Source organism: Microtus oregoni, unplaced genomic scaffold (assembly GCF_018167655.1).
Source record: "Microtus oregoni isolate MIOR12 unplaced genomic scaffold, Mior012 000070F_ref0000104, whole genome shotgun sequence".
In the NCBI taxonomy this organism is placed as follows: Eukaryota; Metazoa; Chordata; class Mammalia; order Rodentia; family Cricetidae; genus Microtus; species Microtus oregoni.
Window position 1 is genome coordinate 2,320,923 of NW_024543977.1, and position 24,476 is coordinate 2,345,398.

General features: G+C 42.0%; 1 protein-coding gene across 1 annotated transcript; it reads left to right on the forward strand.

Moving 5' to 3' along the window:
* The first annotated feature begins 52 nt into the window (after window positions 1-52).
* Window positions 53-9,719, forward strand: Thnsl1 (threonine synthase like 1). The gene is made up of 3 exons (XM_041641642.1): window positions 53-155; window positions 3,421-3,576; window positions 4,884-9,719. Exon 3 carries the CDS (start codon window positions 4,931-4,933, stop codon window positions 7,172-7,174), a length of 2,244 nt encoding a protein of 747 aa, XP_041497576.1. The 5' UTR covers window positions 53-155; window positions 3,421-3,576; window positions 4,884-4,930; the 3' UTR covers window positions 7,175-9,719.
* Window positions 9,720-24,476: the final 14,757 nt, after the last annotated feature.

Sequence of the window (24,476 nt, forward strand, 5' to 3'; positions counted from 1 at the left end):
ACGTGTTGGTCACGTGGCCGACCTAGCGGCGCAGTCGGCGCAGGCGCAGATGCGGCGACTTTGGGGCGGGCGGGCCGGCTGAGGCTACCTTGGCGGTGCCCGAGCTGCTTCTCTTTCCCCTTCCTCTCCCTGGTCTTCTCTGGGTGGTTTACTTGGTGAGTTAATGGAGGAGGAAAGAAAGGCTGGCGCGGGTCGTTACCCTCATATCCTTCCTTCCGTCGCCCCCGATCGGGCCCCACGAGGCCATCCACCTGTCGCACCGGTCCCCGCGGCCCGCCCTGCGCTCCGCTAGGTCTCGGGAGCGCGGGCGCGAGTGCGAGCCTGCGCCAGCAGGACCAGCTTTTAGAAGAGGGCCTCCGATTTTGCCCAGGTTTTAGTCCCCCCGCCCCATCCCCTTTTGACATTTCTTTTCGCACTCCGAGAAGTGCTTTTATTCCTTTTTGAGCCATTTGCTCTTCCGTTCATGCTTATGCACTAGTAACTGCACGCTCATTTAGAAACCTTGGCCCCAGCCACACTCTGTACTTTGGGAGAGAAAATCCATAGCTCTGAATCCACTGGGAAGGTGTCCAGCAGGGAAGTCGGAGCGCATCTCTTCTGCAGTCCTCACTACCTAGTGGATGGGTTAAAGGGCCTGGTGGCTTAGGGAGCTTTTCAGTTCCTACTTGGAAGGTTTCGCCCAATGCAAATCCTAATCTGAGACTCTTGCTAAATTTTATTTTATAAGAATAAAGAATAAATTTAATTTTATGTTTTTTGATTTGATAGGATTTAATTTTTCTGGGTAGTCCATAGTTAAAATGAATGACCTTTTGGAGGAAAGATTCTCCTTATTTCACATCAGATTGAGTTTTTAAGAAAAACGTTTTGTATAAATTTAGGTATAAACAGAGATTACCCATTTTTGCCTTGGAAAAAATGGTTGCTCTTCTTCTTTTTGTTTAACATGTATAGAAAAAAATTCTCCAGGGGAGTCTGCTCCTGTGCTTGCTAAAGTTTGAATTATGAATTCATAGAATTAATCAACTTGCTAGTCATTAGCCAAGACATATATACCTTCCTGACCTCAGGATTGAACCCAGGGGTTCAGCTATGCTAAGCCAGTGGTTGGAGGCACCAGTGATGGCGCCAAGGCTTATATTTGTTCTAATTGGAAGGAGTCGATATGTGGGAAAAGATGGAAGAATGCAGCCTTCAATAAAGGGAATGGCATAAGCTAACTCACATTATTCATATATTAGATGTGTTAATGTCCTGTTTGCTCAAGTTTATTCATAATCCCCCAAATCAATATCTGGCCACACATTTTAGTCATTGGTGACCTTGCACATGGCATTGGAAATTTTGAATGTGGTACATGCACATTCTCAGCTGAAGTCAAAGGTGTTGGTTGTCTTGTTTGGGGTTTCAGTAACATGCTCTTTTTACGTTTTGTTTGGTGCCGCGGGTTCTGCATGTTTTCAGTGGCCACTCAGACAGGGCCTAAACTGAGTACCCAGTTGCTCTATAGTGATTCCAAGTATGAAGAGGCTGGTGTGTTTTACAGAGAAAACAGGTATGCCAAGATGAGTTTCATTTATTTAGGCATCAGTTAGAGTGCCGCTGGCTTAGTTCATAATAACTAATAAGCAGTGTATGTAATGTCATTGAACAGATATGCATATGGAATAACATTAATATAGTCATTCATTGCAAAAAAGGATTGAACCTAAAGGCTCGTAGGAATCCACCCCGGCATTTCACCTAAGAATGAATAGCGAGTGGCCTTGCACACCCGTTCAGGGAGAGAGGCGGCATTATAACACCTAACTCCGGAAGGAGAAGCAACTGTAGTGAAGACCCAGTTTATAGTTGAGAATTATTTCATCTTCTTTTGTCTTTTAATTAGCTTAATTTGGGCAGAGAGGCTTCAAAGTTATTTTCACGACTAAATATTACAAAACAAAATTTAGCATGTAGTTTACAGTTTTTCTTTAGAAAGGGTTCTATTGGGCTTGTCAGAGCGCTTGCCTGCCTTCTGCTAGCCTAAAGAGAACATTTACTGTGAAATGATACTAAAGCAGAACTTATAAACTCAACTCCTTAATAGTCTTGTTTTTACTTTGCTCTCCCAATGTCGTTTGGAAAGGGGAAATGAGATAAAGTTTAAAGTGGGAGCTTGGGGAGGTCTGGCCAAGAAGACTGGAAGATAAGGGAAGTTAATATGCTTGTGTTTGCTTTTCCACTGTCTGCTCTTTATGGGATGAATATCAAGCAACCAATGTAAAGTTGAATCAAACATGGAAGATTAATTGTCCATGAAAACAATAAAAACAAACCAGCAACTCAGGCATTTCACAGTTCCGGGAGTGTGTGTGTGTGTGTGTGTGTGTGTGTGTGATGTGAGTTGTTTGATGCATGTGTGTACCTACGAGTGTACCTGTCATAAATAGATTAATTATGCTGTTTTGCACAGTGTCCTTAAAAGCAGGTAGTACTAACCACAGGGTACCAGAGTGCAGTTTTATAAATTACTGAGTGATTTAAGTTAAAATTTTCTCCAACCTTTGCTTTACTCTAGAGAGTATATCAGAGTGCATGGCAAAATTGTTTGTGATTTAGGGTAAGCACCATTGTTCTCTCTGAAAATTTATAAATGATATGCTTAGCCATATCTCTGGATAATCCGGTTTGTTCTACAGATTCTTTGATAGTAGTTGTTGACTGGCAATGCTTAATATTTTTGTGCTCGTCACCAGAATATACACTTTGAATTTATCACAGACTTGTTTCAGTAGCTAAGATGTGTATGTGGGTGGCAGGGGCTTGCAGGCTTTTCATGGTAATTTGGGTGGATAAGAAAATCTGAAAGAACAATTTAGGTCCTTATTTCATAGCTTTTAGTTCACTGGTCAGCCTCTCATTAAACATCTAATTAAATGACTAAAATCACATGTCACTGTGAAAGATTTTGCAGTTATTATTATTTGGTTATATTGTCTTTTATTTTATTGTATATGTACTAGTGTTTTGCTCACATAGATAGCTGTGTATCATGTGCCTGTCTGGTGTCCAGAGAGGTGAGAAGAGGGTACCAGATCCTGGGAACTAGATTGACAGATGCCTGTGAGCTGCTGTGTGGGTGCTGGAAATCAATTCCAGGTCCCAGGCAAGAACAAGTACTCTTCCCTTCTGAGTCATCTCTCCAGTCCTAGTTATGGTTATGTTGTCTTTTATTGCTTAATGGTAAAAATGCCTTCTTTGTTGTTAGCAAAGTTCTTTGCTGTTATACTATAAATGTTGCAATAAAGAAAAGCCCAATATCTTAATCATTCAGTAATAGATGATTTACGAATTTCAGGTGCCATTTTGAAGTATTTATGCATGATTTTATGATACTGTATAAAGTTGTGATTAACTTGAAATTCTTTTTCATTGTAGACCCTGCTTTCTTCAAAGATTGGCCTTGCCTTGGTCTTGCTAGACTCTTCATCTATGGTTCCTGTTATTTTGCATTTATACTTCAATGGAGTTAGACACAGCAGCATACAAAGTCAGTGGGCAATGAATTCTTTCTCTTGATAGGTCGAAGTGCTTGTAAGTAAAATTCAGAATTAACTTTTTAAAAAATGGTCTGAAGATTTTATTGCAAAACAGAGTTTAGGTAGTATCAACAGCAGTATACTGTTAAAAATTTTTTATAGTTTTCTACTTAATTTTTGATATAGTTGACTGCATATTAGTTCTATCAGAGAGCATGCCTATAAATTTATATCAGTCAATTTAAGAAATATTACAAGCTATTTAGTTAAATTTTATTATAGCAAAATATTTGATATCTGGCATGTTTTGTTTTAAGGATGAGTACATTTCCAAAGGCAGGCGCAGGATTGATGTGAACAATTGTAGATCATGTCCATATGCCAAAAAAGTTTTCTTTTCATCGCTGAACATCCTCATGAGTTTCTTTACTTCTCTGAAGTCTAGAATTAAGTCTTACCATTAACGATGATTACAGGATAAACGGAAGTGAAGGCTTCATTAATTAGTCTTTATTCATTTTGGCACATTTTCCATTTCACTATGGCCTTTTAAAGGCATCGAATATAAAAATGTCAACGTGATCCTCGAGAGTCTGCAGGTTAAAGACACACAGGGAAGAAAAGGGCACATGTGGAATTGCAGCTTATAAGCAAGTGTGCTTGTTTATTCTAATTTCCTGTTGTGGATTTTATGAGAAAATAATAAATAAGGATAGTCTATCAACATGATCATCAAGACAAGTTGAATATTAAGAGTGTGTCTCAGCTTTTATGAGTTGTAGGTACTTGTTACTACAACTGCACAGTTTCTCCGTATGTGTTATAAGCCAACAAATTGTGACCCTGTCTTTGTCACAGTGCTCCTACAAGGAAGAGAGATGGCAGTGAGACTTACTGTGTCTATGAAGACATGCGATAGGACATTTTCTGAATAAGATTTCTGCTGTTAACATTTGCTTTGTATCGTACTGGGAGTCATACATATTTTTTTTTAAACTTCATTTTATTGGTGTCTTGAAATTTGAAAAGATATTAACTGTGTGTTTTTTCTGACAACCAAATTGATGTAATAGTAGAAGAGGGGCTGGGAGGGAGGGAATGGGAGAGGAGAGGCAGAGGGATGGAAAGGGATGGAGAAGGGCGATCCGAGTTTAATGAAAGCATGATGGAAGTGGCTCAGTGAAGCCCACTGCTTTGTGTAATTGATATGTCACAGTGTATCTCGTATAAGACTTCTGAAGTGTCCCATCAGTTTGAAGTATTTTGAACGTTTTATGTGTTGAAGGCATGAATATATTCAATCCTATCGGGATTTTAACCATTTCTTGAAATAAGTAACTAAATGTCTTTATGTCTTTAAAGGGTCTAAAGTCAACCCTAGGTTGGCTCAGGCAGAAAAGTGGGAAGAAATGCTGAACTTTACCAGATGTCAACATTTGAAACAGATAACGCAGAAGTGTTTTTCTAGTGCACAGGTTAACGTGCGGACTCACACGCAGCACTTGCTCTCACGGGCCTTTGCATATGCAAGATCAGGGAGGTCATGGCACTCAATCCACTCTCTTGTTGGAGACAAAAATATTATCCTGATGGGGCCTCCTGGTGCAGGGAAAACGACAGTAGGCAGAATAATAGGTCACAAGCTAGGCTGCTGTGTCATTGACGTGGACAGTGACATCCTTGAAAAAACCTGGAAGATGAGCGCTTCTGAAAAATTGCAGGATGTTGGTAATGAGCAATTTTTAGAAGAGGAAGGAAAAGCCATTTTAAACTTGTCTGCATCTGGAAGTGTGATTTCCCTCAGTGGGTCCAATCCTATGCATGATGCTAGTATGTGGCATCTGAAGAAAAATGGGATTGTCGTGTACCTGGATGTGCCTCTAGTGGATATAATCAGTCGTCTGAAATCAACGAAAGTTAGCAGGATTGTTGGTCAGAACTCAGGAGCATCTGTGAGAGACTTCCTGCAGCACAGAAGACTGGACTATAAGAAGTGGTACGATACTCGAGTCCTTTGTGAGAGCGGGGCTTCCGCTGAGGAGGTTGCAGACAGAGTGCTGGATGCGGTGAAAAGATACCAAGATGTGGATTCAGAGACATTCATTTCAACAAGGCATGTGTGTCCTAAAGACCTTGACAAGAAGCCTCCACCAAAATACTTCAGTGAAGCTGTGATTGAGGGATTGGCTTCTGATGGCGGACTCTTTGTCCCTGAGAAGGAGTTTCCAAAATTAAGCTGTGGGGAGTGGAAAAGCCTAATAGGAGCGACCTACATAGAGAGAGCGCAGATACTTCTGGAAAGGTGTATTCACCCCGCGGACATACCTGCCACCAAGTTGGGAGAAATGATTGAAACTGCTTACGGGGACAACTTTGCCTGCTCCAGAATTGCCCCCGTCAGGCACCTGTCAGGCAATCAGTTCATCCTGGAGTTGTTCTATGGGCCCACGGGGTCCTTCAAGGATTTGTCTCTACAGCTCATGCCTCATATCTTTGCCTACTGCATCCCACCGAGTTGCAATTATGTGATCCTTGTAGCTACTTCAGGAGACACGGGGAGTGCAGTCTTAAATGGGTTTAGCCATCTTAGTACAAACGACAAGCAAAGGATCGCCGTGGTCACATTTTTTCCAGAGAATGGAGTTAGTGGTTTTCAAAAAGCACAGATAATTGGCAGTCAGAGAGAAAACGGATGGGCAATAGGTGTCAGGTCAGATTTCGATTTTTGCCAGACAGCTATAAAAAAAATATTTAACGATTCTGATTTTACTGGCTTTCTTACTGTGGAATATGGAACAGTCTTAAGTTCAGCAAATTCTATAAATTGGGCTCGGCTGCTTCCACAAGTAGTTTATCATGCATCTGCCTATCTTGATCTTGTTAGCCAAGGGTTTATTTCCTTTGGAAGCCCAGTAGACGTCTGTATCCCCACAGGAAATTTTGGGAACGTGTTAGCAGCAGTCTATGCCAAGATGATGGGGATCCCTATCCGGAAATTTATCTGTGCTTCTAATCAGAACCACGTTTTGACGGATTTCATAAAAACTGGACATTATGATCTAAGGGATAGGAAATTAGCACAAACCTTCTCACCATCAATCGATATTCTCAAATCTTCAAACCTGGAGCGACATTTATACTTGATGGCTAACAAAGATGGACAGTTAATGGCAAATTTATTTAATCAGTTAGAGAGCCAGCTTCACTTCCAAATAGAGAAGCTGCTGGTCCAGAAGCTGCAGGAGGACTTTGTCGCGGACTGGTGTTCGGAGGGAGAGTGCCTCGCAGCCATCGGCACCACCTACAACACGGCAGGGTATATTCTGGATCCACACACGGCTGTTGCAAAGGTGGTTGCAGACAAGATGCAAGACAAAAGCTGCCCGGTGATCATCTCATCGACAGCTCACTACTCGAAGTTTGCACCCGCTATCCTGCAGGCCCTGAAGATTAAAGAGCTCAACGAGACATCATCAAGCCAGCTTTACTTACTGGGCTCGTACAATGCATTACCACCTCCTCATGAGGCTTTGTTAGAGAGAATGAAACAGCAAGGGAAGACGGACTACCAGGTTTGTGCAGCTGACGTGAACGCCCTGAAGAGCCACGTGGAAAAGATGATCCAAAATCGGTTCATAAGGAAGTCTGAGTAGAGTATTTTTCTTGGCAAGAAGCAAAAATAAATCTCAAGCGTTGGTTGGGACTACAGTAGCATATTTTTTTTGTGTGTGTAAATGTTTTGTGTGCATTTGTTGGAAATCCAGCGCCCTGACCCCTGGGCCTGACCTTACACCTGCAGTGACCCCCAGGTCCTCCAGAAGAGACCTTCCAGCATCGCCCCTGGAACCTGGTGCTGTCGAGCTTCATTCTCTGCTTAGGGGGGATATGGCAGCTTCTCCTTCACCCCCACTTCCGAGAGGAACAAATACTGGTATCTGGCTTGGCATTTACAAATCTTTAAGCACAGTTAAGTACTGCATCCATAGCCTTTTACTGTTTGTTGTTCACACCGTTTGCTGCTTGAGATAGTTAACTTTCATAGCAGAAACAGGAAGTTAGTTCATTAATATTGGAGCCATCTTTTTTTTAACCATTTCAAGCTCCAGCTTGGACAGTGGTTGCTTATGTGTCTCCACCCTGTTCAGTTAGAGTTGGGGGACTGTTCACTACCCGTAGAATATTTGTAGTTAGGCTGAGGAAGTCTGAAAGGTGAGCCAGCATTTAACTCTAGGGTGTATCTATCAACAGAACTGTGGAGTAGTATACAGAAATAAAATCACCCACTTCAAGAGGAAGGGGTTCCAAAATCAGTAATGTTTGAAAGTTTTAATAAAAGTACAATGATAGACAACAGCTTTTCTATATTATTCAAAGTCTGTTCCTATTTGTCTCAAATCTAATAAACATTTTTGGGCACCTAACCCACTCAAATTAAAGCAAATGCTTAATGTCCATTACTGTGTAGTGGCAGTGATTTTAACTGCTCTGTGTGTATTTCCTGAATATTTACTTTCTGGATTACAGGTTGTCACTGACCTGAAGTGTCTCCACCACAAGATGGCATTCCCTGCAGAGTGTCTTTGCTGATGACGTTCTGCATCTAGTTAGCTTAACTTAATTTGAAAATTAAAATGATGAAAAATATTAATAGTTTTAAAGGGCAAGGGGCAATTTGTTTTGCAAGTTTGAAATTAAACCAATTTGATTTTAGCATTAGATCTCTGGCTTGGCTTTTAAAACATAGTTCTACAACCTGTCATGGAGGCTGGGAATGGCCCTGGTTCAATGCTTGCCTAGCATGCACAGAACTCTGAGTTCCAACCTTAGCACATAGGAAGGTAGAGACAGTGCTTAAAAGACATGTTAAGCTACATAGTTTGAGGCCAGTCTGGGATACATGAAATGAAAAACCTGAAGCAGTTTATGATGATGGAGTCGCAAAGCTCCAGGTGTTTGTGTATACAGTCTATAATTTCAGAACATTTGCTTCCATGGGTAGAGTTAGAGAATTATCCTAATGCTGCCGTGTGCATGATAATGCATTCTTGGAAATAATGGGATGACGTTAAAATGCTTGATTTTTGGACTCAACGACTAATGGAAGAACACATGGCGTCTGCGTGACATACAACACAAAATAACCACAAAATGTGTGAATAAATAAAAAGCAAGTGCTGCGGCCAGGTGGGGTAGAACCGAGCAGAAAAAGGAATAAGATGTGGGTGTGGTGGCACACACATGTGGTCCCAGCACCTGGGAAGCTGAGGCAGGAGGACTGCGAACTTGAGGCCATGTGCTACATAAACGAGCTAATAAGAGGAAACATTGCTGTAAGGTAAGCAGGTTCCACAGAGATGGAGTCCTGGGGCGCAGTTTTTGGAGCAGGCAATGGAGAGAAAATGCCGCTGTCTGCCTGCTTTGCTCTCGGTTGTGCACTTGTGTCCAAATGGTTACCTTGTGTCTCCATGTGCTGTGTGGTTTCCCCATCACCCCTCAGCTCTTCTTTTTTGTGTTTGTTTTGAGACAGGGTCTCACGATGTAGCCCTAACTAGCCTGAAATGCCCTATGTCGAACAGGCTGGCCACAAACTCACAGATCCTCCCGCCTCTTCCTCCCAAGTGCTGGGATTAAAGGCATGGACCATCACCGCCCGGCTCAGCTCCCCTTGCATAGGGTGGATGAATAGCAGTGTTTGTGCCCTCTCCTCCCTCCCGTGTGATTGAGGTGGTAGTCATCCTTTCAAGGGCTTGTGTCCAGCTGAGCCTTGTGCCTGGTTTCCTTCAACTCGGATAATGTGCTTCATTCCTCTCCTGTTTCCTCAGCTTCTCCTGGGAACCTGACTTCCTGTGCATTTAGATGCTCCTTTCAGAGTTTAGCATTCAAAACAAACCTTGCCAAGCACCCATACTTCTACCCAACTATTCTTCTGCATGTTCTACCCAAGATGTAGTGCTGCCAAAGGCTATGTGATCCCCCCCCCCATCCCCACTGCACAGTGTGCTGCAGGGTGGGTAGTGAAGCCTGTGAGGTGCTCGAGTCTCTGGGGGTGGAGAGCAGAGACTGTCCTCTTAGCATTTATTCCTCCTCCTAAGAAGTAGCTATCCCAAAGCTCATGTTAGTCAGCGTGTGTGTGTGTGTGTGTGTGTGTGTGTGTGTGTAATATTTGTTTAGTTTTGAACTTATTTATTTATTTATTTATCGAGACAGGGTTTCTCTGTGTAGCTTTGGAGCCTGGAACTCACTCTGTAGAACAGGCTGGCCTCCAGCTCACAGAGATCCTCCTGCCGTTGCCTCCCAGGTGTTGAGATTAAAGGTGTGTGCCACCACTGCCCAGCAAACTTCTTCAATTTTATGTAAAATAAAATCATACTGCATCATCTATTTACTGTGGCTGTACAACTTTAAACTATGACGGCCAGATGAATTAAGGTATGACTCATTGACTTTCCTTAGTATAAAATAATATATATAATATGTAAATATCACAATATGCTTACCAATTTGTGAGTGTTTTACTAATTTTTCCTCTGTTCTTGTATCCAATGAGTGTATCATTTTGTAAAATTCTAATAATGTGTTTTATCTTGACATTACAATAAGAATGTATATATGAAATTATTTTACAATTACATGCCTACAGTGTATTTATAAGACTTTGAAAAACAGATAAGAATTTTGTTTTGTTTTGTTTTTTGAAACAGGTTTTTCTGTGTAGTCCTGACTGTCCTGGAACTCTCTCTGTAGATCAGGCTGGTCTTGAACTCAGAGATACCTGTACCTCTGCCCCTCCTGAATATTAAGATTAAACATGTGTGCATGACCACTGGGCTACAAGTAAGGTTTTTAATTGTGCATTTTAGAAATTATAAAATAAAAATAAAGTTAAACAGTACTGTATGATGTTTTAGAGTTTAAAAGTTACCCACTGGAAAATCATGGATGGTGCAGTGTTGCCCTAAATCCACTGGGACACCTAGTTTATAATTCAGACTGCTTGTTGTCACCACAACAAAAATAGATTTTATGTCACCATCAAACCCATGAAATGTTATCTGCTTTTGTTTTCATCTAGTAACATAAATAAAATCTACATATGAAGTAATCATTTTGGGGGGCTCCATCTACACTCTAACCATTAAAATCATTAACTTTATCTCTTTGATATTTTTTCTTAAAAGTAGATTCTTTCAAAGATAAACTACTCACTTAAAGCAAAGCAAAGAAGTAGCAAATGTAACAGAAGAGAGAACCGTCCAAGAGAAGACATCAAGCAATATTTTGATAAAAGTAAAGTAGGTTGCTTCCTGCTGAAGTTTGCTTTTGGTTGTTAGCTGTCTTTAATTTGTGAGTCTGGGGGCTGGAGAGATGGTTTGGCTGTCAAGTGCACTGGCTATTTTTCCAAAGGACCCAAGTTTGATTGGCATCACCCTCATGGCACCTCACAACCATTTGTACCTCCAGTTCCAGGGATACAGTCCTCTCCTGGCAATTGCAGGTACCGGGCATGTGTCCGGGGCACAGACATTCATACAGCAAAACACGTTAAAATAAATGTCCTAGGAGACATGATGACATACATGGAATCCAAAGCTTAAAATTTAAGTGAAAGTTAAATAGGCAAATGGGACCGGAGAAAACATGGCCCAGAGTGTGGTATGTAGTGTTCATTTTGAAACAAAGGGTGTCCGGAGTTTTGAAGAAGAGGCTAGGAAGGCAAGATCCGTTTTGATTTGATTTCTGAAAGCTATATGATGTCACTGAGGAAGTTTAAGTTGAATGCTGTAGTCCTTTTTTAAAAGTTATTTTATGAGTGTGTTTTGCTTGCATCCTCAGAGGTCAGAAGAGGTCACTGGGTTTCCTAGCACTAGAGTTATGGACAGTTCTGAGCCACCATGTGGCTCCTGGGAGTCGAACCTGGGCCCTTTGCGAGAACAAATGCTCTTAACTATTGAGCCGTCACTCCAGATCCACCATAACCCTTTTATTTTAGAGAGATCGTGTTGGCTGCTAGGTGGAGGTAGAGGAATTAAAATTTACAGGTCCAAGACCAATTAGAAGGCCAGAGCCTGGGCCAAAGTTCACAGCCTTTCTTCCTGCCTGTCTCCTGCCTTCATGTGCTGTCCCACCCTCCTCCCAGCCTTCTCTCCAGCAGGACCACTTCTCTATGGTTGCCATATTCCAAAAGCAGAAATAGAAAGTGTAAGCTGACTAAGGCATAGGATGATCCAGACCATCTCTCCTACTGCACTGTATGCTTGCAGCAGCTGGCAAGTCCAGTTAGGTTCAAGGTGTACAGAAACAAGTTGCCCCTTGTGAGTGGAGTAGCAGAGTCTCACAGTAAAGGAATGTGGGATGAGGTCATCCATGGGGCCATTTTATACACTCTACCACAGTTAGAACAAGGGGGCATTACACCAGGAAGACAGTTCCTCGTTCATGATTTGAGAACTCTAACACTAATAATGTTGATTCCCATACCTCATAGTATTTGATCATATGGCCTTTCTTTATTAAACAGAATCGGGATTCTGTCTTTCTTTGGTGAAAATTTGATGCTTAAGTTCAGAATATACACAAGTTCATGCTGTTTGTTAACCTCCCTTCAAAACTTCACCAGAGGACTCCACTGGCAAAGCCTTTGCTAAGCAAGATGAGAACCTGAGTTTGATTTCTAGAACCTGTGTTTAAAATGCCTGGCGAGGTGATGCATGCTTATAACCCCAGTACTAGAGGCAGAGATGGATGAGTCCCGGGGCTTACTGGTCTACCAGCCTAGCCTTCTCTGTGAGTTCCGGGTTAGTAAGAGACCCCATCTTAAAACAAACAAAACCAACATAAACCAAGATAGACAGCACCTGAAGAAAGAAACTTGAGGCTCACCTGACCTTCACACATGTGTACCCACCCCCCACATAAACACACACACACACACACACACACACACACACAAATTAACAAGATTGTACAGTGGTTTTTGTCAATAATTACGAGCATGATTTTAATGGCTTCACAGTAGTTTTTATAGCTACCCCTTAATATATATTATCCCTCCTCTACTGTCTAAAGCTACTTACATGGCTTTTGGTCATCTATTCATGACAAACTTGTTGACGTGGAATTCTTAGATAAAGGTTATGGACATTTAAAATATGTTTGTGATCCTCCCGAAAGGACCCTATCTCAGCCTTCTGGTTCCCATGGCTTTGGTGAGGGACAGTGTTTGTCTGGGCCACTGTCTCTTTGTGTGGAACATAACTCTTTCCTATCTTTTTGAGAGTTTTTGGTTTGGCTTTGTTCTGTTGTTTTGCTCTTGTCTTTTCAGCAGTTGCATGGTGTATCTAAGCATGGCTTTCTATGTATTTATCTTGGAGTTTTGTAGGTGCTTGAATGTAAGTTCTTTCTTTCACACATTTTGATAGGCTTCTGGTTATTCACTGCTTATCTGTCTCAATCTCTTATCACTTTAGAATTCTGCTTACCTGTGACTTATATAAAGGTCCTTTAATCCCAGCAGTTGAGAGGCAGAAGCAAGAAGATATCTGAGTTCAAGGCCAGCCTGATATACACTTCTAATTTCATTATTTTAGTGGAATTGCCATTGCCATTTTCTGCATGTTTATCTTTTATGTTGAAAAGGGAAGTAATGTTTATTTATTTGTCAATGATGAAAGTTTATTATTTAAATTTTCTTCTTTGGTAGTTTGATACATGTTTACATTGTGTTTACATACTAATCACTCCAGCTCCTCCTGGACACACCCCACATTTTCCTCCCAACTTCGTGTTCTTCCCCTCCCCCTGCTCTCATGTGTGTTTGTGAGCATGCACATGGGTGTAGAGTCGTCTGATGGAGTCTGAAAAACCTACAATAGGTCACACTCCCAGATCCGTCAGCTGCCAGTAGCTCCTCAGCTAGGTGTGAGAATTCCTAACTCTTAACCCATCCGTGTTGGAATGTTGGCTGGCTTCACTAGTGCAGAGAGACGCAGCAGATCAAACTCTTCAGTGCAGCAGCCCTGCCGCATCTGGAGGACAATGCTTTGCGGTCCTCCCTGCACTCTGACTCTGTCATCTTTCTGCTTCCTTCTTTTAATGTTGTCTGAGCCTCGGCAGGGAGGGGATATGATGTGTCTCCTCTGTGGCTGAGCACTCTGCAGTCACGTAATCTCTGCACTTTGACAAGCTGTCAATCACTGCAAGAGGAAGCTTCTCTGATGAGGGATGCGAGAGAGTGGCACTAACCTCTGAATCTAAGAACAGACAGTTAGATACTATGTCCATCCATCAAAATAGTAGTAGCCTCTCCCCTGGGCCTGATTCCCAAGCCACGGGTCCTACCATCTTCCCCCGTAAATTCACTCCTCCCTCATCCAATGGTCCCTTTCTAGTTTCCCAACTTTAAGGGTATTTTAAGTGAGACCCACAAAATCAAAGATGCAAAGCTAGGATCCACCTGCGTAAGAACTGGTGGCCTATATTTTTCTCTCTTGTCTGGGTCACCCATCTCAAGTCCGTCCATTTATTGTCTGGGTTACCCGTCTCAAGTCCATCCATTTATTGGCAAATTTTACTTTTCTTGTACTTTGGCATTTCTCAAAACTATTGAAATGTATTTAATTTTTTTTTTGAGACAGGGTCTTTTTATGTTACCTTACCTAGCCTGAAGTTCTCTGTGTAGACCTCAACCTCATGGAGATCCACCCATCTCGTGCTCCTGATTGCTGGGATTAAAGGCACCACTACTCTTGGCTTTGTAGTCAGTTATGAAAACATTCTCTATGCATGTTTTCTGTCACCGAGTTACTTGTTCTGTCCTGGGGTGTAATTTAGGGGATAAGATTTCTGTTCTTTGCCACTTTATGGGAAGTAAATATGTTGACATGATTTTAAAGTATATTTTAGAATTGGTGAGATGGCTCTGAAGGAATGAATAGACTCCTGTTGCTAACACTACTGACCTGAGTTCAGTGGCCAGGACTCACTTGGTGGAGGGTGAGAACTGATCCTGTAAAGTGTCCTCTCACCTCCACACATGTGTGCGTGAGTGTGAGAGCCCAAGCAAAAACACACAAATGAATAGATGAATGTAATTAAAATTGTTTAAAATATTTTAATACCTAAGAAAATAATTTTGGGAAAAAAAGGAATACTCTAAGGAACCACACAAGTTTAGATAGTTTGTAAAATATTACCATAAAAATACATTGACAGAAACCTTTTCCTACACATCCTGAGGATTCATCAAAAGGTTACTGTACTTGAAATTTAATTCCTACTCTGAGAAGTCTAAGATATTAATAGAAGGTGATATATTTAGGTGGAAAATTTCAGAATTTATCAACTGCAAGTTGGCATGAGTTTTAGGCCCAAACAGTAGACTCTTACTGTGTTTTCTAACAAATTAAAACAAGATTTTTTTTTTTTTTTGTAAATCTCAGAGTCACTGGCCCTGGAACCAGTGACAGTTTAAATGCCAATTATGCAAATCTTACACTTTAGAAATCATGAAACGCATTTTTCGTTTATAAATTTAATCTAATAGTGAACACAATCTTAGCAGGTTTATTCATGGATGCTAATTATTTTCATATCCCATTCTTTTTATGACAAGGGTATTGTTATATATCAGCAGCAGGATAAGATCCCAGGCAATTACTAGAAAATGCTGGTCTGTGGTTCTCTCTGGTCACTCATATTTAATTATTCAAGACTAGTCATGGGTAGGAAAAGAATGGATAGTTCAATTAACAAACTCTTGTACCTTATTTTGACTGAAGCCTTCTTCCTTGTCTGATGTGGGATTTTCCTCTGTATGCTGTGAACACTGTCTTAAGCCTGCACAGGGCAGAATAGAGGTGTGTGTGTGGGGGGGGGGAACTAAATTGAATGCTGGGAGAAAAAAAGGCGGAGTTGCGAGATGCCATGTAGCTGCCAGAGGGGAAAGATGTGAGCTGCCAGCTGAAACCTTGCCAGTAGGCCACAAGCCTTGTGTTAAAATATAAACTAATAGACATGGGTAAATTTAAGATATGAGTTAGCCAGAAATATGCTTAAGCTATTGGTCAAACAGTATTGCAAATAATATAGCTTCTGAGTGATAATTTTGGGACTGAGCAGCCAGGAACTAACTAGCAGCTTCCCACTACACTTCTCAAACCTTGGTGCAGTGGTAAGAAGCAGGGTAGTTGGCCTAACATCTTTCCAACCGTATCCATTCCTCTGTCTTTCTCAGAAGTATTGGCAATCAGTGAGACATCTCCCTACCCCGTTCCCCTGCCATTAGAAGAGGCACCAAGTGGGAAGTGGGAAGAAAAGCAAGGGTCTAAGTAATGAGTTCCTTAATTCAAAGATAGACTTGCCTGTTCTAGAACTTCCTGGTTATATATAAAAGGGAAGAACTTGAACTTCAGGTTTGGATTTTGTATTTTCATTTTCTTGGACACTTTTCAACAATCTTTTATTTTAAATAATTTTTTTGATTTATTTATTTGTTTATATATGTGATTGTTTTTATATATGTCTGTGATTGTTTGTATATATGTCTGTGTACCACATGCAAGCCTATGGAGGTCAGAAGGTGACGTTGGACCCCCTAGAACTGAAGTATAGACTGTTGTAAGCCACCATGTGGGTGCTGGGAATTGACCCTTGACCCTCTGCAAGAGCAGTAAGTGCTTTTAGCCACTGAGTCATCTCTTTGATCCTACATTTTGACAATCTTAAAGACTACTTTCTCCTTTTGTTTTATGGTAATTTTTTTGTTTGCTGGTAGTTTTGGCTTGGGCACCTGAAAAGCAGCAATGGAAGCAAGTCGTTAAGGTCTCTGCAGCTTCCCTGCCAAGTATACACAGCACAAAGGAAAGCACACATAATGGAGTTGGTTAGGCCACATTTCTTTGCTTCATACCCATAGATTATTCTCCCGGACACAATATTTGTTACAGTTTCTGCCTTTTATCTCTGGATTGCCTTACATATTTATGAAATATTCTTCAAGGTCAAGTCCTTGAACCTCCCACACCCCAACTCCACACAGCAAAAAACTGTATAATTCTGTTAGTACAAATGGCATCCCACAGTTCTCCTGCAAATCTTCTGTGGGAACAATTAGGGAAGTCCCACAGCTACATCTGCCTCTCCCATGAAACCACAGGCCATGGGTGGAAGTCAGTAGAGCGGTATTAGCAAGGAAGGAAGAAAAGGGCTGAGGGCATATGCTGAGGACTTTTAACTGGAAAATGGAAAAACTATCACAGAGATAAAAATGGCCGCGGTTTTGAGTCTGAGCAGGACTGTTCGAGCCCATCTCCATCCTGCCTGCAGATGCCACATCGTGTTGAGGATCACACGTCTAGTAACATGGAAAGGTCACATAAGCTTATAGGACGTGAATGGGAGTGAGTTCTGAGTCTGAGCATTTCGCGGGACAGGACAGGCGCAACACCACGTGGGTTTAGGCCCACGTAAGGAAGGATAAGCCGAGAAACACGGAAGCTGACGCTTAGTCAGTCAGGGTCTTGAGAGCAATCAGAAGTTGCTGATGAGAAGCAGAGACCCACACAGGCAGTGGTCCAAACTGAGACCAATCCAGATTCGATTCCGTTTGTGAGCCAAGGTCTCAGAGGGCTGCTCTCAGCCCTCAAGACACTTCAAGCGGCGTGATCAGGCTAAGATTTTAAGGCAGGCTGGGAATCAGGGAGACACAAGGGCTCTTCCTTAGATGTTGGTTTCTAGTGGTAAAGAAATTTTTGTATAGCTTCGTCCCAATGGCTTTTGTGTTGTTGTTTTGCTTTTTGAGACAGGGCTTTTCTGTATAGCCCTGGCTGTCATGGAGCTTACTATTTAGAAAGTAAGACTGGGCTCCCGAGTGCTGGGACTAAAGGAGTGTGGCACCACACCCAGCTCAACAACCCCGTGATTTTGAGTAAAGATCAATTATTTTTTTTTCTCGGCTTTTGTTTTAGATTTTTTTTTTGTTTGCTTGCTTATGTGGATACATGTATCTGCATGTGTGTATGCACAATGTGTATGAGGACCCAAGGAGGCCTGAAGAGGGCATCTAATCCCTGCCACTAGAGCTGTAGGTGCTTGGGAGCCACCCAATGTAGTAATCAAACTCGACTTTCTCTGCAAACCACTCTTAACTGGACCGGACTTAGAATCGCTTTGGAGATTGGTGAGGTAAAGCTCTGGACGTGTGTGGATGACTGAGTGAGAGAGGAGAACTCACCCTGAAGACAGGAGGCACCATCTCATGGGCAGGGCGCCAGGACAGGATAAAAGGGGGAAGTGAGAGCCCGCATCCCTTTTTCTTCCCGCTTACTGAAGTGCCACCATGTGACCTGGTCTGCTCTGCCATACCCTTTCCCAGTGCGGTAGACTAAAGCCTCTGACAAGCTGAGCCAAAATAAGTAAATCCGCATTCAACTCCGTTTGCCTCCTATGCTTGGTTACAGCCATAAGAAAAGTAACAAATCCACTGATAAACAGGGAAAGATATGAAACATCTTTATGTCTCACCTATAAAATGAGGATAATAAAAGCTATAAATGGTTAGAAAAGTGCCTTACACATAGAGCAGACGCTCGGAAGTACGGCAGCTAAACCGATAGCTTGTTCTCTGGGGATTCTCACAGGTTCCCAGCAGTCCCCAGCAAGGAACTCAGTACTCTGTTAGGTGCTGGGAAAACTTGATAAGCAAAGTACACAAGGTTTCAGGGGAGAACAATGGAACTGGATTTGGAAATGTGGGTAGGATCCACAGGTTGACACCAAATGATAAAAATGAATGGCAAAGAGAAGAAAGCAAGTGGAACAAGATATCAGAGAACAATAATTCTATCAGCTAAGGTGTGGAAATAGGGAGTGAGGTGCATCTTGGGAAGACCAGCGAGGCGAACGACGTCATCAGAAGAATCGTGATGGCAATGACAGGAGCCAGCGGAGCTCAGCTGAGCAGAGGGGACAGTGAGACCCAGGATTAGATGCCTGGAGTTGTGGAGAATGCCTTAAAATGACATAATGGTGTCACAAACAACAAAAAGATTTCTATAAAACCAACCCTCCCTATGGCAGCTGGATAAATGTGATAACCCTGTGTGGTTGCAGAACTACCCAACAATGAGGATTTGCTGGACCAAAGCCCAAGAGGGGCCCTTCGAGGTCTTCTATCTTCGGTAGCTAAGCAGAGATTTTTCAGATTCACAGAATAGGAGAAGAAAATGAAACAAACAAACAAACAAATCTATGGAGTGGAGTTCAGGACCCCGAGGAAGGGAGTGTCTGGAAACCCTCAGCTTTCAGTTGAAGCCTCAAAGTAGGTTGAACTAACCACAGCCCTTAACATTTTCATAGAAATTTCACAGTCAATTTTAGTCACTTTATATAAAAAAAAGCTAGTTGTGTTTTTTATTCTGTGAAACCAAGTTGAGGAAAATTGATCTCTTTGTAATAATTGCCTTTTCCCATAACATGAGAGGCAGCCCTACTTACACAGATAATCCTAGAGGATAGTTTTACAGTCGTAGTTTCTCCCTTGGCACTGGACCTGCAGGCTTTTGGTTACGTTTATAAAATGCCTGAGATAAATAACATCAACAAGAGGAAGGGGCTGTTTTGGCTCTTGGTTTTGGAGTGTTCAGACTATGATCAATTGGTCCCATCTCTTGCATTACGCTGTGGAGAGAGAGAGGGCAGTGAAGACACCATTCACCTCATGGCTAACAGCAAGGTGGAGGGAACCAGTCTGGAGTTGTGCAGCTTCCTCCGAGATGATGGCCCCCAAAGCCTGAAAGGAACTATTCTGCTGCCCATCTGAAGATGCTGTGGGCCACGGATGACGCCTTTGGCACATGGGCTGCACGGGGGAAGCATTCATTCACACATGGACCGCAGAGATCTTGACATGGTTGGTTAGGCTAATCTCTGTTTGTCATAGTTTCCGCTACTGTTGTAAGTGGTTGCTTGGTATAGTAGTTATGCAATTGAGTATAATTGAGTGGCCTAGACAAAGGCTTAGTTTATTATAATTTGATATCGTAACACCATTGTTAAACTTTCATATCTTTCATTTTTGTATTTTAGATAGATATCATATCAGCTTCAAATTGTAGCTTTTTATCTTTCACCTCTTCTTCCCCCCCACTTCAAAACATTGGCTAGAACCCCCAGTACTAGGTGAGACACTGATATTGGGTGTCCTTGTTTGTGATCGGATTTGGACCCTTGTGAACCACTGGGACACTTACACACACAACGAAATAAAATGCTAAAAAATGAAAGCACCAGATGAAGATGGGCCATCCTTCCTGATGGCCCTCAGACCTCACACTCGCCTGGTTCTTGTGAAAGGCTAGTAGATGTGACTACAAAAAAATAAGTTACCAGGCTCCCTTTGCTGAGTTTCATTTTCCCTTACAAACCATCTTTTATTTTTCAAAAATATTGCCTATATGTAAAATCAGTATTGACTAAATCGCTACACTCTTCCCATAACTGTAACTGTAAGAGAAATGCCAGAAAACTTAAAATTGGGGTTAAAAAATAGTAGGGTGGGGCTGTAGATCAGTAAGAAGAGCTCTGGCCTAGCATATGTGAGGCCCTGGGTTCGATCCCCAGCATCCTGCAAATTGAGTATGGTGTCACACACCTGTAATCCCAGCACCCGAGAGGCAGAGACGGGAAGCTCAAAAGCATAAGGCCGCCTTTGGACACAGAGTTCAGTGCTAACCTGGGTGGATACATAGGACCCTATCTCAACAAAAACAGAATAAAATCACATGAGATTAAATACTTTACATATTTTGATTATTAAATAGAAATAGCGATAGTTGTATCTTTGAAATTAGACCAGTAGGCTGTTCTGTTAGCTTATTGATGCACTGACTTCCTGTGAGCCCCAGAGAGGCGGCGGCACAGCCAGGCTCATGCCATGTGCTGCAGACTAAAGATGCGACAAAGACTCTTGAACGCTCCCATTTTTCCTCTTCCCAAGCAAAACAGGAAATACAACAGTTATAAAATGTAGAACGAACTGGCAGAAATTTCAAATTTTCAGATGATATAAATGTACCCTGCATTTGAAAAAGGTTAAGATTCTGCCAGATGGTGGTGGTGCACACCTTTAATCCCAGCACTTGGGAGGCAGAGGCAGGTGTGTCTCTGTGAATTCGAGGCCAGCTTGGCCTACATAATGAGTTCAGGACAGCCAGGGCTACACAAAGAAACCCTGTTTTGGGAAAGAAAAAGAAGGAGAAAAAAGAAAAGAAAAAAGAAAAATGTTGAAATTATTTTTATGGGGGGCATCATTAAAGTGCCCACTGCTCCCCAGTCCTGTCCAGACACTGAAGAAGCAGGATGTGACCTGCCCTGCTGAAAAAGGTACTGAGCCATGCGGCTAACATAGACAAGAATAATGGCTTAGTATAAGTTATAAGAGTTAATAAGAAACCTGCGCTAATGGGCCAATCAGTTTATAACTTATGGAGACCTCTGTGAGATTTCTTTGGGGCTTACCAGCTGTGGGAACTGGGTAGGACAGAAACCCCAACAAAGCAGGCCCTCATGTTACAGGGTCCTTTCATGGATGTTAAAGAAAGAAATCACCAAGGCCCTGAAGCAAACAAGGCTAGGAGGGTTGGAAGAAGATTCAGTTTCCCAGCCTCCCCACGAACCAGTGTCTTTCCCCTGGTCTTTGAAATGATTCTGCAGTCCACTGCACCGAAACTCAATGGCATAGACACCTGCAACATGCATAATCTACATATTAGAAAATATTATTATTTTTTACTTTTAGGATGTAAAAAAAATTACATTGAGTTACAAAATTCTAATATAAGGCCCCAAGAAACAGAACGGAAAGCTAGTTTGCTATCAGTTGAAAGCAGTGTTCCTTGGAATTCCCAGGTGGGATGTGCAGAGGCGTGGACCAGAAAGCCATCTGACTGAGTGAGAAATATCTGCCTGAGTCCTACAGCTTGATAAGAAAAGGCAAAGTAAAAGCAAACCTAACTTAAGACACGGGAGCTGATTGGTCTCATTTGGGCCTGACAAAAATTTCCTTCTTCGTATCTTCTTTTACATTTGCATTTGTATCCTAAACGTATGAGTATTTAGCCTGCACATGTTTGTGCACCACATAAACCAGTCTCCACAGGGCTAGAAGTCATCAGATCCATGGGAACTGGACTTTAACAGACAGTTGTTAGTCATCATGTGAGTGCTGGGACCTGATCTCTGGGCCTTTGGAAAATCTTAGTGTTCTTAACCATTGTGCCATCTCTCCAACCCTCTTTATATTTTCTCTTGCAAGCATTCTTTGTCTAGTATGCTAAGACACAGTGTTGACTGAACATATTCTAAATTAAAAAAAATTTCACCTGGCAAATGCATATATACCAGTCATGGAGTTATACAAAAGGATGGAAAACATAGAAGCTAATTTTCAGCTAGGCACCAACTTCCTTTTAAAAATTTTTACTGTAAATTAGCAAATTAAAATTGCATATAATTACACATATTGACAGATTAAAATTATAAATACATTTGTTATTAAAGGTACAAAGTGATGTCATAATACATGTGTGTAATTTAGGATGATTAAATCAGCATGATTAACACATGTATCATTTCAAATACTTACCTTGTGTGTGTGTAGTAAAAACATTTAAAATTTATTCTTTTAGTAATTTGAAACATGTCATACATAATTACTAACTGTAGTCACTGTGCCATGTAATAGACACACAAACAAATTCTTATTTCTCCTAACTGAATCTTAGTTCTCCAATGTCCACCTATCCCTAGTCCAGCCTCTCTGAACCTGAACCTGGATCCTGCCTTTTTGTTGTTGGTTTGTTGTTGTTGTTGAGTTGGCTAGCCTGCAAGCCCCAGTGATTTTCCTATCTCCAATTTCCCAAAGGACTGGAGTTGTGATGTCACATGCCTAGCTTTTTCACATGGGTCCTGGAGATTTGAACTTACTGCCCTTACCCACTGAATCATTTTTCCAGTCCATGGCTACTTTTGGGATTTCAGATGTGAGGCACACTCTCCCTTCAAAGTCTGAGGGTAAACACTGCTTTAACTGAGTGGCGTTTTCCCGTCTGTAAGGATCTAATTTCCTTGCTTCTGTGAGGTAGGTGATTCTTTTTCTCTGCTTTAGGTACTTGCAGCAGAAGTTCGGAAAATCTTGAGATGTCTTGACTACCAAGTCAAGGACTAGAACTCACACCTAACTCTTTCCATTTCAAGCTCATTGGATTTTCTAAAATATTTCACCACAGTGCTTTGCTTTTCTGCTTCTTCAAATCCCAAGAGTGAGTGACAACCCTCACAAGTCACTCTTTTCTTGTCTTCTTGTGACTTTTATATTTAAATATGGATGGTCACGGGCATTTTAAATCTGTTTTTCTTGTATACTGAAGTTAGATAGGGAGCAGAAATGCATTATATTCCCCTTAGATGCCAATCTCCAAAGCTATGATGCTAATTTTGAGTCCTTGTTCCATAACCCATCTCCTTTCCATGCCAAGGCACACACCTCCAGGGCCAGCAGGCTCCCCTGAGACTTGCACTGGTAAGTGTGTTTATATTGTTCCCATGTGGTACAGTATCTAACCCTTCTCCACAGGCTTAGAAGCGGCACTCTAAATTCAGGGAGTAATTTGCAAACAAACCATGGCAACCACAAAACAAACAATGTGAAGTGGCTGTGTTGTGGGTGAGGAACTTGATGCTCTGAATGATGATTCTGGAGCAACATTGATGGTCAGAAAACAGTCCCGTTTCCTCTTGAGAAGCAGATAAAAATGACACCAGTCTGCCTCCTTTATGCCTCTTCAATGCTCTGACATCCTCCTTTCACCTTCGTTTAACAGTCTGTTCCTGTAGTGCCGCCAACTGTCGGCCTTTCCTTAGAGGGACTTAAGCTGAGCACGAAGGGAGCTTTTGGGCGGTGACTGCTTCTCCATAGACAAAGGCTGCCAGGAGGATGAGCACTGTGACCACCTTGGCCAGCGCCTCACACCATCTTAGTCTCCTTCAAGATACATCTGCTGTCTTCTTGTCACAAACCAGGAATCCAAGGTCTGCTGGAAAATGAGCTATCTCAAGTTGACCTATTAATGAGAAAAAGAGAATTAGAATCCAGATCTGCTGGAAATCAAAGCCTGAGCTCTGCCCCAGAGGTTCCCAGGTCAATGGGAAGTAGAAGGAGCATGCAGGGACAGGTATGCTGCAGGCTCAGCTGTACAGGCTGCTAAAATCTGGGACTGGTGACAAGTCTACGGCTGGGATGATAGTGAATATTTGGGAGCTAACTCGGGATTTCAGGGGGTTCTGAAAGACCGACATCACCAGATTCAGTGCCGAGAAAACAAGGCGTGAGTCTCTAGTGGGAAAGGGGAGCTGGTGTCACAGGTGCAGACAGGTGAGAAGATAAGGGGATTGTTCTAGGGGTGTGGCTTAGACAGACTCCTGCCTGGAAGGCCAGAGGTTGCTTTGTGGAAGGAATGGAATGCTGGGAATTCTAGTAAAAGCAAGGTTATTGTCACAGAATTGGGGGCAGTGATTAAGGTGACGGTACAGAGGTATTTATTTGTGGGTGCACTAATAGCAATCTTAAAACTCACCTGTAGGAAGAACTCTCAATGAGCAGGCACCTGAAGCTGGGGCAGTTGGCACAAAAGGCCCAGCTTTGGGAGGAATCAAAACACCGCTCAGCTGAAGATAGGCAGTCACAGCTGGGCAGGGAAAATTCGCTAGCAAGGGCTCTTTCCCAAGGTCAGGAAGGTAGACTTTACTTGGAAATAAATTCTACCTGAAGACACAAATATATTTAATGGTATTTGACTACAACAAAAAACTAAAAATGGATGAATGTCAAGGTTATAGTTCAGGCAGTAGAATACTTGCCTTGCATATACAAGGCCCTAGGTTTGATCCCCAGTACTCCAT